Source organism: Zeus faber, assembly GCF_960531495.2.
Source record: "Zeus faber genome assembly, chromosome: 5".
NCBI classification, from domain to species: domain Eukaryota; kingdom Metazoa; phylum Chordata; class Actinopteri; order Zeiformes; family Zeidae; genus Zeus; species Zeus faber.
In genome coordinates, this window is record NC_137192.1 from 4753765 (window position 1) to 4770867 (window position 17103).

The following is a 17103-nucleotide window of genomic DNA, read 5'->3' on the forward strand; positions in this document are numbered from 1 at the left end:
CCCACTGACCACGCCCCTTCCAAACGTCCCCGGTGTAACCCCGAAATGTGTGACCTGCCAAATTTGGCGACATCGGAAGGAGGAAAAAAACCACTTCAGAATGGTGAAACAGCAAATATCTCTCTCACACACACACACACACACACACACACACACATACACACACACACACGCACACATGATCATTTTCAAATTACAATTACAATTTAAAAAAAAATAAAGCCACATAATTCGACAGGTCACCCATGTTGGCATGACACCGGTGTGAAGAGCTTGTGAAAGTCTCTGCCTCCACCTGCCGACGGAGGAGGAGAAACACCAACTAAAGCCGAGCAGTTCCCGTGTGTGTATGTGACGGCGTCGCGCTCTTTCTCCCCCTTGGCCATGAATGAAACTCGCCTCTTCGTCCTCGTCCTCCATCGCGGAAAGACGCTCCGTCCGTCCTCAGGTGTGACCATTCCGACGCGTGTTCCCGCCCAAACCGCAGTCGACCCCGTTGATGTCCGCACGTGGCGTAGCGTGGCGCCGTTAGACCCGATGGACGCTTTCCACAACAGGGCTTGAAGTGGAACTTTCAACTTGTAGGAATAAGAATAGTCAAGAGCTGATTTTCTTGTTGTTGTTGTTGTTGTTGTTGTTGTTGAAACAACCTGACCATGGCGACGATAGGGGACTTCGACCCGCTCAACTCCACCGTACCTGCGACGAAGATTGAAATTACTGTTTCTTGCAGGTAAGAACATCTCGATCTAAATATTATTATTGCTACCATTATTATAATAATAATAATAATAATAATAATAATTATTATTATTATTATTATTATTATTATTATTATTTTGACTGCTGCTACTACGACTATTATTATTATTATTATTATTATCCTCATTATTATTATTATTATTATTATTATTATTATTATCATTATTATCATCATCATCATCATCATCATCATCATTATTATTATTATTACATTTTCACGTCCCACCGCCAGTGTGTATACCTGTTTTAAAGGGGGTGTGGGGTTGCGATGGCAAGTGGGTGTAGAAGTGCGTGGGTTTTATTCGGAGTGCCGTGAAGAGCTGGAGCGCAACTCTGCGAATGGATATTAATACAGCAACACAATATCGCAGTTATACAGTCGGATGTATCGCACCATCTAGTCTGAACAATGGTCAAGACCAGTGAAGTGATGTGAGAGTAAATCAGTAAGATCAAAGATTATAAGGAATTTAAGATTATTTTGTTCGTGGGGGGGGGGGGCTCACCTGTATAGCTCACCTGTGTGCTGTATTTTAGGCTATGGGGTAAATTTCACCCAGATAATCAAGCAATGGAGCGCAGGGAGTTTCAAGGAGAAGGCTGAGTGGAAGTACTGGTGTGACCAGTCCGGTGTGAGTTCACCAAATACTGCTATGATAGGGCTTTGATTGTAAATAAAAGGCGATAGGGACAAGTCAACATCCATATTCTGGGGTATTCATATGTATATGCGCCTGCATCCAGGTCAGCAAAACCTTTCGCTGATCCATAAATAATGTCCATCTCCCTTCTCCGAGAGGAGTAGAAAAAAGAAAGAAAAATCCTTGGTTCTGGTTGGATGGCTCAATGCTAATAAGCTTCAAGGCGGCATTTCTGATGGTGCTATTACTATCTCTCAATATACCCCAGCCCACACCACACCACCCCACCCCAACCTCACCCCGCTCAGCGTCGACACGGCCAATCTGGCAAAGGTGAGAAAGGGGCTGTCTGGATTCCCTGACAATGACAGAATGGGGTTGGCTCAATGCTGAGAGAGAGAGAGAGAGAGAGAGAGAGAGAGAGAGAGACAGACTCTGGGATCTCTTGTGGCCCCTTGAATGTCGAGCTTGATCTGAAAATATCAAAAGATATATTCAGCCTTTTCCATCGGAAGAAAATTAATGTTGTCAGATACATCGATCTCTGTGCCCAGCCTGTGAACAGAGGTGGCATGAATGACGTTTGCGACCGCTCAGGTGTAAGTCGAATGAAGACAAGAGGTTAGATAGAAGGTTTAGTGCCTGACTTTTACAAAATGCATGATCGGCTTTGAATTCTCGTTTAACCCAGTTAGGGGAAGGGGGGAGAAATAATTTGCCTGGGTAAGGTGAAGAACTGAGCTTCTTCTCGGTCCATCTGCTGTCCCTCCATGCTTTCTTCTTGTTTCTTAAGGTCTGTCCCATTATCCCATTACCGTATTGTGGACTAAAAGGATTACTCAGGTTTTTATTTTAACTAAATCTCATTTTGTGACCTGAGTGACTGGCATCAGAACCTTTTCAACTGATCCCGTATTGAGAGAATAGCTTTAGTGGACTATCAAGCTGCAATACATAAGACAATGGGGCAGTCGCAACCACGTTCTCCTGCCACTGTGATTGCAGTCGCTCAAACTATTCTATACTCCTCTCGTTTTGTTGTAAGTGTGCATTCCCATGCATCAATTATTTGGACAAATGTAATTAGACTAGAGGAAAGTTGCCACCTGACCAATAGACATGCAATGGAGCATGTTAGCGTTGTGCTCCACACAAGGAGTACTGAACAAACGTTTGACTCTTTAAAACTTTGGTGGCAGAAAACGTTTACAGGGAGCGAAAAATATGGTGGCCGAAGGATCGCTGTCAGCTAGGCTTGTGAGCATGAACTGTTCCTCCAGCGTCCCAACGTGACCTAGAAATCCTCCACACACTCAGTCTGTGAGCACACTTGGGCACTGTTGGCAACTGGCCAAGTTTTATGTGAGTGAGCGCTCAGCAAAGTCCACAAGACCCTAAGAGTCAGGGACAGGGCCTCTGTCCATCTTTGTGTCCCCATCTGCCAATCTCCTCTTAGATAAGATAAGATACGTTTATTACACTCATTTCACGCTATTGATCCCCCCCGGGGGGGGTCAAAGTCTCATAAATGGAATCAGTTTAATTGAATGAATTCCACACTCCACACATGTAGAGCTCAAATTCGCCAAGGGTGTGAGTGAACGGAAAAGTTTGGCCCCATTAAGTGTTCAGATGCTTAGTGCTGTTTATATTTATTCAAAAAAGCCAAAGTAAAAAGAGAGAGAGAGAGAGAGAAATGTAAAAATGAAAAAATAAATAAATAAAAAACTTGGAAGCATGGCCGTCAAGCGGGCTGTCAGGTAGATGGTGAGAATGAAAGACAGGAGTTCTCTCTTTGTTCCCTTCTTCTTTATTGTGGTGTTATGTAAGTGGCAGCCCACCTCCCCGCCTGGTGCCCTTCTCTAAGATCCTATTAGACAAGCCAAGCGTGGCAGCCACCCCTTCGAAATTGCGATGATTACTGCTGGCAGAGAATTGTTTAAATGAGACGACGGGATATAAATTAGCTCCCCTCGGCTTGCCGGCGCAGACCCTATTAACCCTAAACCACACACGCATACACACACACACACACACACACACACACACACACACACACACACACACACGCACACACACACACACACACGCACACATACACATTTATAGGTCTTAAAATCAAAGCTCCTATCGAAATGTCCAAAACAGAAACATTTACTTCTGCAGTTTGAAAATAATTGTCTCAGAGGATAAATATCTGTGTCTTTGCGGTACATTTATTTTCCTCGGGGCTCATTCTGTTCTGTTCTGTTCTGTCCCCGGAGCAAATAAACAACAACAAAGAAACCCAACAACTTTTATTTGAACCAATTAATAACTTAAACACACAATTATTTAAAATGTCATTGCAATGTCTCTCTTTCTCTCTCTCTAACTCTCTCTCGCAACACACTCACACACACACACACACACACACACACACACACACACACACACACAGAGACACACACTATTCCATTAAATTTCTTGCCTTGCAAAGAGTTTTTTCACTCATATCATAACCCTCATTCAATGATTCATTCAATCATTTCCGGTGGGCCTCAGCCAATCTAGCTCCAATCTACGATGCGTGAGACCCCGGCCATCCAGCCAAAAGGATGTCAACACCCCTCTCTGTCCTCAAAATTAGGTTTAGGTAAAAGAAGGTTAATGACGTGATGGCTAAGAAGCTGCGGCAGAGTACGTTTCACAGCATTTAAGCTTTCATTGAGGTTGTGCGGTGAGCCGTGATATACGTCGGGAACAAACATTTTAATATAGCTCACGTCGGAAAAATAGCAAAGGCATCCTTTAAAGAGTAACACACTGGCTGCGGCTAGGTCAGCGGGCGCAGCGGGAGAATATCACGTCCAAAGGCGAGGGGAGGGGGTGAGTGGTGAGGGCGCTCTGATGATCAAACCCCCCCCCATGCCATGCCAGGCTGCCTTTGGATGGGCCCCGAGGGTAAAAGTCCAGTGCCAGGTTTCACACACACACACACACACATGCAGACGCACACACACACACGGTACATAGAACATTCACTTTTGTTTTTCAGAGAAGGATATCAAGCATCCGAGGGGGGCAGAGCAGCTTTCATGTCCATTCTGACCCCCCTCCCCCACACACTCCCATTTGAAAACCAAACGCAACAGATTTTTCGGATGAAAATAGATATCAGGCATTGCCACAACTATGTAAATATAATTAATTTGATATGCTCTCTGATTAGCACCGCGTGGTGTCGTTTTCTTTTTCCCTTTCAAAAACCTCTAGTTGTTAATCACACATCGTTTTTCCTCACTGATGTGGGAGTTGTGTCCTCTGCTGGTCTCGCCCAACAGGCAAGACTAATGGAACCAGGCCGTAACATTAGATCAGCAGCCGGACATTTCCATTTGAGGCTTTTGGGAAGATGAGGACAAAAAACTCAAGGCAGCAGCCAAATAAGGGAAGGTATATTACCTTCCACCTGAGTCTGGGCAATAGATCGATGTTATTGTTTACCATCTTTCAGAGGTGTTATGGAGTATGGAGGTACAGTATGTAGTTGAAATTCAGATATGGTTATATGACTATATATTCAGTACTGATGTGAAAAAATGCTATTGGTGCACGTGTCCCCGATGATTAAGATGAGAAGATAAGACCTAGAAATTCTCACAGTAGGAGGTCTGAATATATGGCATGGCTTTTTATTTAAATAAAGACATTTTAGTCACGCGTCAAATTATCATGTACAGTGCAAAGGCAATCAGCCTTATTCTGATTGCTTGACTTGGGATGTTGAAATCATAGGCGGATGTTCTGTACATTTTCCTGTGGTTATTTTTGTTTGAAAAAAATCACCCAGCCCCAAATAACCACTTACTGTTGACTTCCGAAACACGAAGCAAGGCTGAAGGTAGCTGTCGTGTTGTGCAAGCGTTCAGTGAGAGGCAAGAGAACAGTCCTTCTGGATTTTGAGACATGGGCCTCGGGCCTCGTGTATCTATTTCAGTTTTGTCACCGCGACCGCCAAAGCCCATTTCCCACGAATGACCGGCCAGTGCCAGCCCTGGAGAGACACATGGCAGCTTATCCCCTCAGAAACCTCCCGCCACTCCCAGCAGAGTTCTGCACCAGCAGGCAGCCGTCTCTGACAGACAGACAGGGCGGCCCAGGCGCGCACACACACACACACACACACGCACACGCACACGCACACGCACACACACACATACACACACACAAATAGAAAACTTATTTTGCTTCCAAAATCAAATTGCGTTAATCAGTGGCAGTCAGTCCACTGGATGGCTGCTGAGATTTCAAGCTCTCTAAAAGCTACTTCACTGCTGCAGTCCTTTTCATTATCAATAATTGACACATCGTTGGTCGATGATCAACGCGCTTCTCCATTTCAATTTACTTGCGCAGAGCTTTTCAACCCACTTTCACATTATAGTCAAATAGTATGTTTTCGAAACTCAGTTTGTGAGAGCAAGCGGAAAAAGAAAATTGACTTGTGTAGAGGTAAAGGAGCTATACATACCCCTAACTCTTAGGGGTTGGAGTTGGGTGGACCCAACTCTAAACCCTCAGGTGATCAGTAAAGTACTATCTTATCTTAACACACACACACACACAATTTGGACTGTCTGCAGACCCCCTGACGTGTCCCCCACACTGATTTAGTAAAAGCTTCCCTGTTGTCTTGACCACAGGTTGCACATAGCTGACCGCTACACCACTCTGGAGGGGGAACAGATCAATCAGCTGTCACGCAAAGAAACCCTTTCCAATAACAAGCCTCTCCATTACTGCACCCCAACACTCCATTGGGTGCTTTGTTAGTTAGCTATCAAAGACCATTCTCACTGATGTGTCTGGTTGTTTTAACTAAAATGGGTAAAGACCAGAAGGTGTGTGTGTGTGTGTGTGTGTGTGTGTGTGTGTGTGTGTGTGTGTGTGTGTGTGTGTGTGTGTGTGTGTGTGTGTGTGTGTGTGTGTGTGTGTGTGTGTGTGTGTGTGAGAGAGAGAGTGTGAGAGAGAGAGAGAGCGTTAGTTGCGAGAGAGAGAGATCTCTCCTGTTGTCAGACCTTTTGTGCGAGTTTGTGTTTTTTTATGTCCGGCTGTTTGGCGTTCCATTGAAAAATTATGATTATCGACCGGGAAAAGCATGTGGTCATTCAACGATTTCTGTATTGAGAGCGTGAAAATTTAACACACACCCACTGTGTCAAGTTTTTGCAACGCAGGAGGACAAAAACACTGATCCGGGGAATTGGTCAGTACACAGGAAGTTTTTGGACAGTGCCTCTCCTTCTGCAAACTCTCCCTGATCATTCTAACATACAAAAATACCCATCTTGGCCCCTCCCATTAGCTCTCTGAATTGACATTTTGTTTATAGGACACCTTGCTTTCATCCTTGCTATGGGCGGCATCAGGATTTTGCACAACAGAGCTTCATAAAACTGTTTATCTTTTGCGTTGTAAATGCCAGTGATATTCGATGACACGGCAACAACACAAAAGGTCTAACTTGTCTCTCCTTTTTCTTTTCCTCTTCCTCTTCCCCTGCTCCCCATAGAAACCTGCTGGACATGGACACCTTTTCAAAGTCTGACCCAGGTAAACCGCCTCATCCCAGGCCCTTTTTATATTCCGACATTCATCCATGCCCATGATATATGAGAACATCCTTCAAGCACAACATGTCAGCTATTAAATAACTCTGTCAAGGAGTGTAGGTGTCTGGACAGTCTGAGGACGGTCTGAGTCTGTGCTCTGTGTTATTGAGAGAAAGCCTCGGCTTTGAATAAATACCACAAGGATTTTCGAAGTCGAAGTGTAATTGGTGTGACTGGAGCTATGTTATTGAACACGGTTTGGCCCGAAACACCTAATATGTAATTGACCTCAGTCTGCAAGCTAGTCACCAGATTCCACAAAACAAACACAACTGCCAATAGGGAAAATCTTCTCAACTGGGTGGAGTCAATCTTGAATCATTGTTTTCTGTCACCTTGATTATCATAACAATCAGAATTGTTTTTTCTATTCACATTAAGAAGTTTGGGACAGCCACTTTAAAGGATATGATTTTTTGAGTATATGTTTAAACATTTGAGCGTTTTAAGTCACAGTAATATTAGATTATATTTTAAAACGACTATTTGCAATTGCCACAGTACATCCAGAGAGTAATGTTGGCTGTAGTAGGTTGCCAGTAGGATATGGTGCAGCTTCCGGTTTCTAGTCTCTTAACGTGAGCATCTAACAAATTACACATTTTGTGCCCATTTTTTCCCTAGTATGACATGTCAATACTTTGGGACAATATTGTGAGGATCCTCTTTTTGGAAGTAGATTTAATTTGTCCTTTATATTTGTCCTTCTGCGTCCCGTGGGTCCTTCTGCGTCCTGTGGGGGGGGGGGGGGGGGGGGGGTTGCGCCGGGGCTAGTTAGGCGTTCCGTCTGGTCCTGTCAACCAGGGTCCTGAACCTGGCTGGCTGTGCTTGGCGTGGGGCTCACCATGAGGCCTCCTTCGGTGAGGGGCGGTCTCCTGTCGTCACACTGGGCTGTGGGGTACCTGCCTTCTGGCGTTCTGGGTGCGGGGGGCGCTCGCCGCTGGGGGGTCGGGCTGTGGGTGGGGGTGCCGTCTGCCGCCCTCTGTTCTGTAGTCCGCATGCTTGGCGGCTCGGGGCTGACCAGGGGCCTGATGCGGAGCAGCCCGGCATGGCGGACTGCTCTGCGCCCTTGGCTGATCGCTGTAGGTTGGCTGCCGCCAGGTACGGGAGGAAGGCGCACAGGGGCACGGCTGGGTCCTGGAGGAGGGTGTCTGTGTTGTTGCTCCCCGCCCTGCTGCGCCCCTGGCTCAATCCGGTCGCGACTCGCCTATCTCTCCCAGTGCCAAAACTCATACTCATTACTCATACTCAGTACATACACCACTCAATAGACCAAGGGCTTGCGGGATGAGCGGGGTGCAGGCTATGTGGGTGGGGATGCGGCGGGCAGCTGCCATCTTGCCAGTCACGCTCCTGCCCAAGCGTGCTTCTCGTCCGTCCCGACATTTTAATCCCACTCATATCAGCTTAGAACACATACACTCGCACACCTATCCTACTCCGAACAACACTCCATCGGACCAGGGTCTGCGGGACAGGGCAGGGTACTTGCGGCTTTCCTGCAGCCTTACGGTGTCTGCAGGGCTGCTAAGTTCAGGGGGGCTTCGGGCCCTCTCCGCTGTTTGGAGGCGCCGCGACATTATACCGACCTTCTACAACAGTACCAATGGGGATAAGTCATGTACACTCACTGGTCGACATCTTACACACACACACACACACACACACACACACACACACACACACACACACACACACACACACACACAACATATACAGGCGGTCCCATCACACACGCACACACCAACACACCTGCTTCGAGTCTACCCCAGCACCTGCACCTGATTGCATTCCTCTCTTTTCCTCCCTCATTTACTGCCAAAATAATGACAGGAAGAGGCCACGTGACCAGTTAACCTAATTCATTACTTTCAATACATGTTGTCATCCAGTGTTCATGTTTTTGTATAAATGTTGTTTGTTTCTATGTTTATTTGTCTCACCGTGGTGAATCTCCCCCTCTTGGAGTAGTGATCAGTTGTTTATAGACGCAAACATGATGAATAGTTCTCCAAAGAGGGGGGTTGGTGGTGGCTCTCCATAACCAAAACTGTGCTCTTGTCATCCTACAGGTCATCCACAGGACAGAGTTATTGCAGCAGTTCTTGATGATTTAAGAATTAATAAAGAGTTGCATTGCTGGTTGAGAACTTGAACTCCACTTGCAGACTAACTCTGTCCTAAATGCAATGGCATACAAATACTCTGTGTTGTATACCCAGCATGCTGACAACACAGGTTAAAAAAAAAAAGATTTAAATTTTAAAGGTTAAGGTTAAAACAAGTGGTTTTTAACCACTAGTAATCATTTGAAGAGCAGTACTGTAACTATTCAACAATATTCGAAGATGTTCCATTGGATAAGATATTCAAGACACAGGGAATAATCTCTAATTCTCTATTTACATATTTATCAGGCTTCTGACAGGTAAGCTGTGCAGCACTTTCAATGTTTTTTTTCCAGCATGTCACTGAACCTTATGTGACCTTTAGACTTTTCAGAGATCTACCTCTAACAGATTGATCATGCAGAGACATATTTAAGATTAATAAAATTCACCTGCACCTATCAATTTTCCAGAATATGGGTTTTTATTTACATTTCAAGCATATTTATAACACCGAAAAGTAATGTTGCATTTTTGAATGTTGCAAGAATTGAATCTTATCCTAAAATTTATCTTAACCGCTGGTAGGCTGGTGGTGCAGTTGCCTTGCAGCTCAAGAGCGCTGTGTTGGAAGCTCATCTCGAGTATCTGTCTGCGTGGAGGTTGCTTGGGTTTCCCCCTACCTACAGAGACAGGCAGCTTAGGCTCATTGGAAACTATAAACTGATAGACGTGAGTGAATGTGTTTGACCCTACGATATGCTGGCATCCTTCGCTTTGTCTCCTTGTCTTACGCCCATAGTCAGCTGGGAGAGGTTCCAGCCTCCGCCCCCTATGACCTTGGGCAGAAAGATGAATTGATGGTTGGTTGGATGTGCTTTATAATTTGGACTCATGTCGTTTTGCAGAACCTTGACCTTATTATGTATTTCTGAATGCGTTTATGACATTTCAGAGGCCTGCACAGTGTGTTCTTTTCAATGATGTTGAGGTGGTGGTACGTAGGAGTGTAACATTGTGTGCTACTTCTTACACACACACACACACACACACACAAATACGTATACATATTTGTATATATGTATGTATGTATATATGTATGTATGCATATATATATGTATACACACATACATCACAACATCTACCTACTCGTACACTTACTGAAACCACAACGCAGGATCTGTGGTTATAGCCAGGCGATAAATAACTGTGGTCCATCTTCTGTTAGAAGTGAAGCTGCATAACTCTGACACACACACGCGCATGCGCATAGAACATAATGTAATGTGGCAAATGCGGGCTCCCCATTACAGAAGTGCAGGATTGATTATTTACAAATAACGTACACTAAAACCCAGTTTTTACTTAATGAAGTCCCAATGCAACAGAAAGCAATGGGACGGATGTTTTTTTGTTCAGAACAGGATGAACGGGACAGTCGCTGAACTCAGTTGTGTTTAAAATTTTTGTTTTATACAAGTAGGAAACAAACAAAAATTACTGAAAAAAAAAAAAAAGATCTAAATTAAAAACACAGACACGGGAGTTGGGAACCAGCATAGTGCACCACTGCCTGGAGGAGAAAAAAAACAAAAACTCTGCTCCAATTCTCTGAGTTAGGTTTACATTTTTCATTTTCCACACCCACAATGGCAAGCCCCGATTAGGAGCCCCGTAGGCACTCGGCGGGGCTCTCCGCAAGCCCGCCAGGCTGCAGCACATCTTAAGCCACCAGGCACAAGCCGCCAGAACTCCAGCCCAGCCGGCAGGTGGGCCCACCCGACCGCCCCACCGGCCAACCACACCCCCACACCGACCCGCCAGCGTCAGGCCACCCCGGAAAACCCCAGTGCTCAATGTGTGCTGTTGGTTAAAATTGCGGGGTGAGGGAGTGCGAGTCCTTCAGGCAAGAGAACCCGGATCACTCGCACCCCTCCTGTCCCGCAGACCCTGGTCCGATGGAGTGTTGTTCGGAGTAGGATTGGTGTGCCAGTGCATGTGTTCTAAACTAATGCGAGTGGGATTAAAATTTCGGGCTGGCGAAAAGCACGCTTGGGCAGGAGCGTGACAGGCAAGATGGCAGCTGCCCGCCGCATCCTCACCCACACAGCTTGCACCCCGCCCATCCTGCAAGCCCTCGGTCTATTGTGTGGTGTATGTGCTGAGTATGAGTTTTGGCACTGGGAGAGATAGGCGAGTCGCGACCGGATCGATCCAGGGGGGCAGCAGGCCGAGGAGCAACAACGCAGACCCCCTCCTCCCGGACCCAACGGTGCCCTAGCACGCCCACCCCCCGTACCTGGTGGCAGCCAACCTGCAGAAGTTCGGTTCAGTTCAGTTTTTGCCATAAACACTTACACCACCATTTTAATAAGGCCTGGGTAGAAAACTGGTGAACCTTTAAAAATTGTGACTGGGGTCAGTCGGTGAGGATCTTGATGATGAGTTGTATGTGGTAAAATATTCACCTTAAATTGGGATTGTTGTTGATGTCTTACAAAGCCCAAAAACAATAAAATGTTGGCAACATTCCCAAACATGGCTGGTGGGTTTAAGTTTTGATGTACAATTTGGAACTACACTACTTTCCTTCATTGATTTTTATAGGGTGCATGTACCCCGTTTTGTTAGGTTGTAGCTGCGGGAGCCTTGACAACCGATACGGCTGAAGCCTTTGATTCGATCTTCCTCTTTAGATGAAAGCTGGGTTTGGAAAAGATAGGAAAAGTAGGTCCAGGTCAAAGATGGACGGACGGAGTAATCCTTTGAAGAGCATTAACTCATCGAGTTAATCAGTGAGCCAGTGGCTGTGTTGGATCCAGGATCTAAACCCTAACTAACTTAAAATAAAAAATCATGACCCTGGGTTCATGATCTCACCCTCCTCTTCCTCCTCCTCATCGTGATCCACTTTTTGTGTGCTTGCATAATTAAGGCATGCCTCTGAGTTTAATTGTCTTATTACCAATATTAAGTTTGTTTGTGTTTACATAATCCCCAGACACAGAGACAGAGCCAGCAGTACAGGGATGAGTAGGAACTCGTATGAAGTATTGCCTGTGTGTGTGTGTGTGTGTAATACAGTATTCTTGGCTGTTGTGCTATTCTATCCCGAGCGGTTGATTTGTTTGATGTTCAGGCTTTCATGTGCATATGGACGCTTTTTTTTTTTTTCTCCATCGGAGAATTCTGATATCCTGGAGTAGATGTCCATCTTCCTCTGATGGTTGACCGATTGATTGTGTTGCTCACCTGGTTATTTTCCAGGGACCTTATTGTAGCTGACCTCACGTGGTGTAGTAGGTAACCACAGCAAAGAAAATACAATGTTTGATTGTCATCATTAGGCTGCTGAAGTATCCCTTACAAACCACCCCGAAAAAAGCAAAGTATGTAGGTTTGAGTGTAGGTTTGGGTGTGCTCTCCTCACAAACAGGTTTTCCTTCCAGCACAGACCCGTCTTAATGTGTGCCCAAAGAAGCCGTAGACCTTTGATTAATTAAATATTCACGGATATTTATTGGCTTCTAGAAGGAGAAAGTGATATGTTTGTCTGTATGCGTTATTGCAGTAGGTAGAGATTTACAGTTTGCCTCAAGGTGTATTTTTGACACCAATGACAACAGAGTCATTGTTTGCCCAATTGAATATTGTCCAATATCAGTGCTCAGTTGGTAATTAAAGCCAGCTTGCCAAAATGTAGAATTCAATAAACATACCAGGATGCGCCTCAAACTCTTGCAGCATTTAAAAATGCAACATTCCTTTTCAGTGGTGGCTTGAAATTTGAATAAATACCCATATTCTGGGAAATTCTCGATTATAACCTGCAATGATTAGTGCAATTTAATTGTATTCATCTCAGATATGTCTCTGCATGATCAATCTATTAGTCCTTTGAAAGGTCAACAGGTCACATAGGTTCAATGACATGCTGGAAAAAAATGTTTGAACATTTAAAGTGCTGCACAGCTTACCTGTCGGAAGCCTGATAAATATGTAAATAGAGAAAGATTATTCCCTGTGTCTTGAATATCTTATCCAATGGAACATATTAGAATATTGTTGAAAATATTAAGCCACGTTGGTTTTTCCAGTTTGCTCATTAAAGCTGTTCCACAATTCTGTTTCATCTGCAAAATGTTGTTGCTGTTTTTTCACCCATAATAAGGACCAATAAATATTTTGGCGCATTTAATGCGTAAATATTTCAGGAACAAGTTTTATTTCATCAATGTTTACTCTCTGGGGCACTGATGAACAGTCATTGTAGAAGTATAGCGTGGCACTTTTAGAGAATGGAGGCTCTCACTATAAGGATTAGATAAAGATCAGAAAGATGAGATAAAGATCAGATAGATGAGATATCCTTGAATGTATATATATATATATATATATATATATAAAACATTTTTTAACCTTAATCTCATAAGCTATTTTGCGACTGTTTTGACAGATATCTGGCTAATAATCCTGCTTCTTGGAATGCTGATTTTGTCTTAAATAAATCATGGGATTAAGATCATTTTTCCCCTCCGGTTAAACCATCTTTGCATTATGACACACTAATGAAATGAGGCCATCTCTCAACATGGTTACACACAATGCACATGCATGCAAGCACACACACATGCAAAAGATTATGAAAGCACAATTAAACACACTGTCAAAGACACACACACACCCCCGTAGATATAGGTATGTATATGTATACACATACATAAACACAACATGAGTTTTGATTATTAATACATTATTTGTTCATTATTTTATATGTTCATTATAGCGATATTGCTGAGTTGCATGATTCTAAACAAAAGGCATTGAAGTCCAAGAAAAGTGCAGTGTCAAACAGCCATACATGAACACATACACACAAACATGCAGTCACAATCTCCCACGCGTGTGGCAGGCTGCGAGCCTTTTTCCATTGATATGTCTAATGGATTTAGGGCTTTAAGCGCTTTCTTCTTGGCACGGACGGCGGGCGAGAGAGAGCTGATAATGATCATCGTCAGAGGGGATCTGAACTTCAAACCCCTTCAAGCCCAGCAAATGGGGGTGGGAAGACTAAGGCAGGGTTCCCTCTCCCTGGTCACCGAGCACCCCCAGGAGCCTTTAATGTCCCCAGTTTAGATCCCTCTATCTGACCCTGCCAGGGTCGGGGGTCTAGCCCCACGCATACAGGGTAAGTGCTTGTTGATAATGTCACACGCTATTGAGAGCCAGTGAATAATGGATTGAATGCATCGTCAAAGGTAAATCCATGCCAGCCGATAAGTGCCTCCGTCCAAGGTCTGAGTCAATCAAATGCTACATTCTTTATTGACATGCTGAGATTCACAGATTAGTGTGGATGCTGATTTGTGTTCACATTTATCTTAACCGCTGGTAGGCTGGTGGTGCAGTTGCCTTGCAGCTCAAGAGCACTGTGTTGGAAGCTCATCTCTGGTATCTGTCTGTGTGGAGGTTGCTTGGGTTTCCCCCTACCTACAGAGACATGCAGCTTAGGCTCATTGGAAACTATACATTTTGATAGTTATTTATCAGGCTTCTGACAGGTAAGCTGTGCAGCACTTTCAATGTTTTTTTTCCAGCATGTCACTGAACCATGTGTGACCTTTAGACTTTTCAGAGAACGACCTCTAATAGATTGATCATGCAGAGACATATTTGAGATTAATAAAATTCACTTGCTCTAGTCATTGCAGGTAATTTTCTAAAACTTCCCAGAATATGGGTTTTTATTTACATTTCAAGCATATTTATAACACCGAAAAGTAATGTTGCATTTTTGAATGTTGCAAGAATTGAATCTTATCCTAAAATTGATCTTAACCGCTGGTAGGCTGGTGGTGCAGTTGCCTTGCAGCTCAAGAGCACTGTGTTGGAAGCTCATCTCGGGTATCTGTCTGCGTGGAGGTTGCTTGGGTTTCCCCCTACCTACAGAGACATGCAGCTTAGGCTCATTGGAAACTATAAATTGATAGATGTGAGTGAATGTGTTTGACCCTACGATATGCTGGCATCCTTCGCTTTGTCTCCTTGTCTTACGCCCATAGTCAGCTGGGAGAGGTTCCTGCCTCTGCCCCCTATGACCTTTGGCAGAAAGATGAATGGCTGGTTGGTTGGACGCACTTTATAATTTGGACTCATGCCGTTTTGCAGACCCTTGACCTTGTTATGTATCTCTGAATGGGTTTATGACATTTCAGAGGCCTGCACAGTGTGTTCTTTTCAATGATGTTGAGGTGGACGGTACTTCTTACACACACACACACACACAAACATAAGTACGTATACATATATATATATGTATGTATGTACTGAATGTATATATATATATATACTGTATATATATGTATATATAGTATTTACTGTATTATAAAAAGTCAAGTTGTATATGTGACCTGTTGAGATAAAGTTAGTTACTCATCACAACATCTACTCACTCGTACACTTATTGAAATCACAATGCAGGATCTGTGGTTATAGCCAGGCGATAACTAACTGTAGTCCATCTTCTGTTAGAAGAGAAGTTGCTTCTAAATGATACAGCACACATATAGTCCTCAATTATAGTTTCCTTTCGTACCACGGAACAGGACCAAAGGAAGTTTGTTACATGATCAATGCCGAAGCTTACCTGCCCTCATCCTCCTGTATTTGCTTCTTTTTGCAACCACCACCAGTTATTTTCAGAGATTACATTGGGAAGCCAAATGGGTTTAATCATTTTTAGTAGTGGAATTACTTTTCATTGCCGTGGGGAAGTACTGAAGCTCGATTTAAACTTGCAACAAACACCCTGTGGGTATACCTTGTATTTAAATATGTTCTATTTATAAGGATTCAGGCTGCATTGTGATTTAATATTACTAATGCACTATGAACATGGCAGTTCTAGGGCCTCCAGAAATTAAGATGTAAGACTCTTTCTTGCCTTTTCATCAAATGGGTTCTCTTCAACAGCTATTAACTAGGACAGCGGACAGAGCAATTGTGGTACCAGCTTCCGTAAACGGAAAGTTTTATAGTGAGTCGTTCACAACGGACAATGGACAGATGTTTTCTCCCTGATGCAAACTCTCAGGAAGACACAGATTGCTGCTATACCTGGCTGACTCTTCCGGAGATAAAACACATCCAGGGACAGTATCTGGATCGTGATGCGTTCAATGTATGCATTGTGTGCACCCAGCAATAACACCTGCTTTCCTGGCCCGTTAGAGGTGTTCTGATAAAGATCCCACGTTAAGGCAAGTGAGTCAGAGCGTGAAGCATAGTGCATTGAAATGGTTTCTCTCTTCAAGCATTTCCATGACCATTTTCCAATCTTTTTTCTTTCTTGGTTCTGGAAAGTTGTGGACAAAGTGTAGATATTTCTATTGATGCAGTTACTTTAGCTCCATCGCTTAAAACCCAGATGCAAGAGTGGCCTCATTTCTTTTCAAGCCTGTGTGAAGGTCGCATGAGCAGCTCGAGGCAGCTTGTAAAGAAGATGCTTTCCCTTGCAAAACTTATTTTATTTTCCTTCCCATATGGGAAGCCACCATGTTAACACAGACAAAGAGTATGAATAAATAAATAAAGTGTAATGTCTAAGTAATTACGTCTCTTTGAAGGGAACCGGATCTTATGGCTCCGTTTGTTTCTGTTGTCCCTTCATTGTTTTTGTATGTACTATAACATCTACCTATTGGCAAATGACATAAATAACACATGAAAATATATGATACTCTCCCTAAGTATGTTATGTATTTATATAATATAAAAAAAAGTTTTACAATAAAAAATAATAATAAAAAATAACTATAAGTAAGTTATTTTTGTGCAGAACAAGTATAAACATTATTTTTCACACATAAATAATAATAGATAAATAACTTATTGAAATAAAACTGCACAGGCCAGTGCGTATGTGCCTTCGCTTTGTGA

General features: G+C 43.7%; 1 protein-coding gene across 1 annotated transcript in view; it reads left to right on the forward strand.

The window, feature by feature from the left end:
* Positions 1-656: 656 nt before the first annotated feature.
* The window catches only part of LOC307230148 (copine-9-like), a gene marked incomplete at its 5' end in the record, with an annotated part of 130339 nt that continues 113892 nt past the window's right edge, over positions 657-17103 (forward strand). Inside the window, 2 exons of the mRNA XM_080000374.1 lie at positions 657-733; positions 6958-6998. Coding sequence (XP_079856500.1) covers positions 657-733; positions 6958-6998 — 118 coding nt within the window. The remainder of the gene's footprint in view (positions 734-6957; positions 6999-17103) is intronic.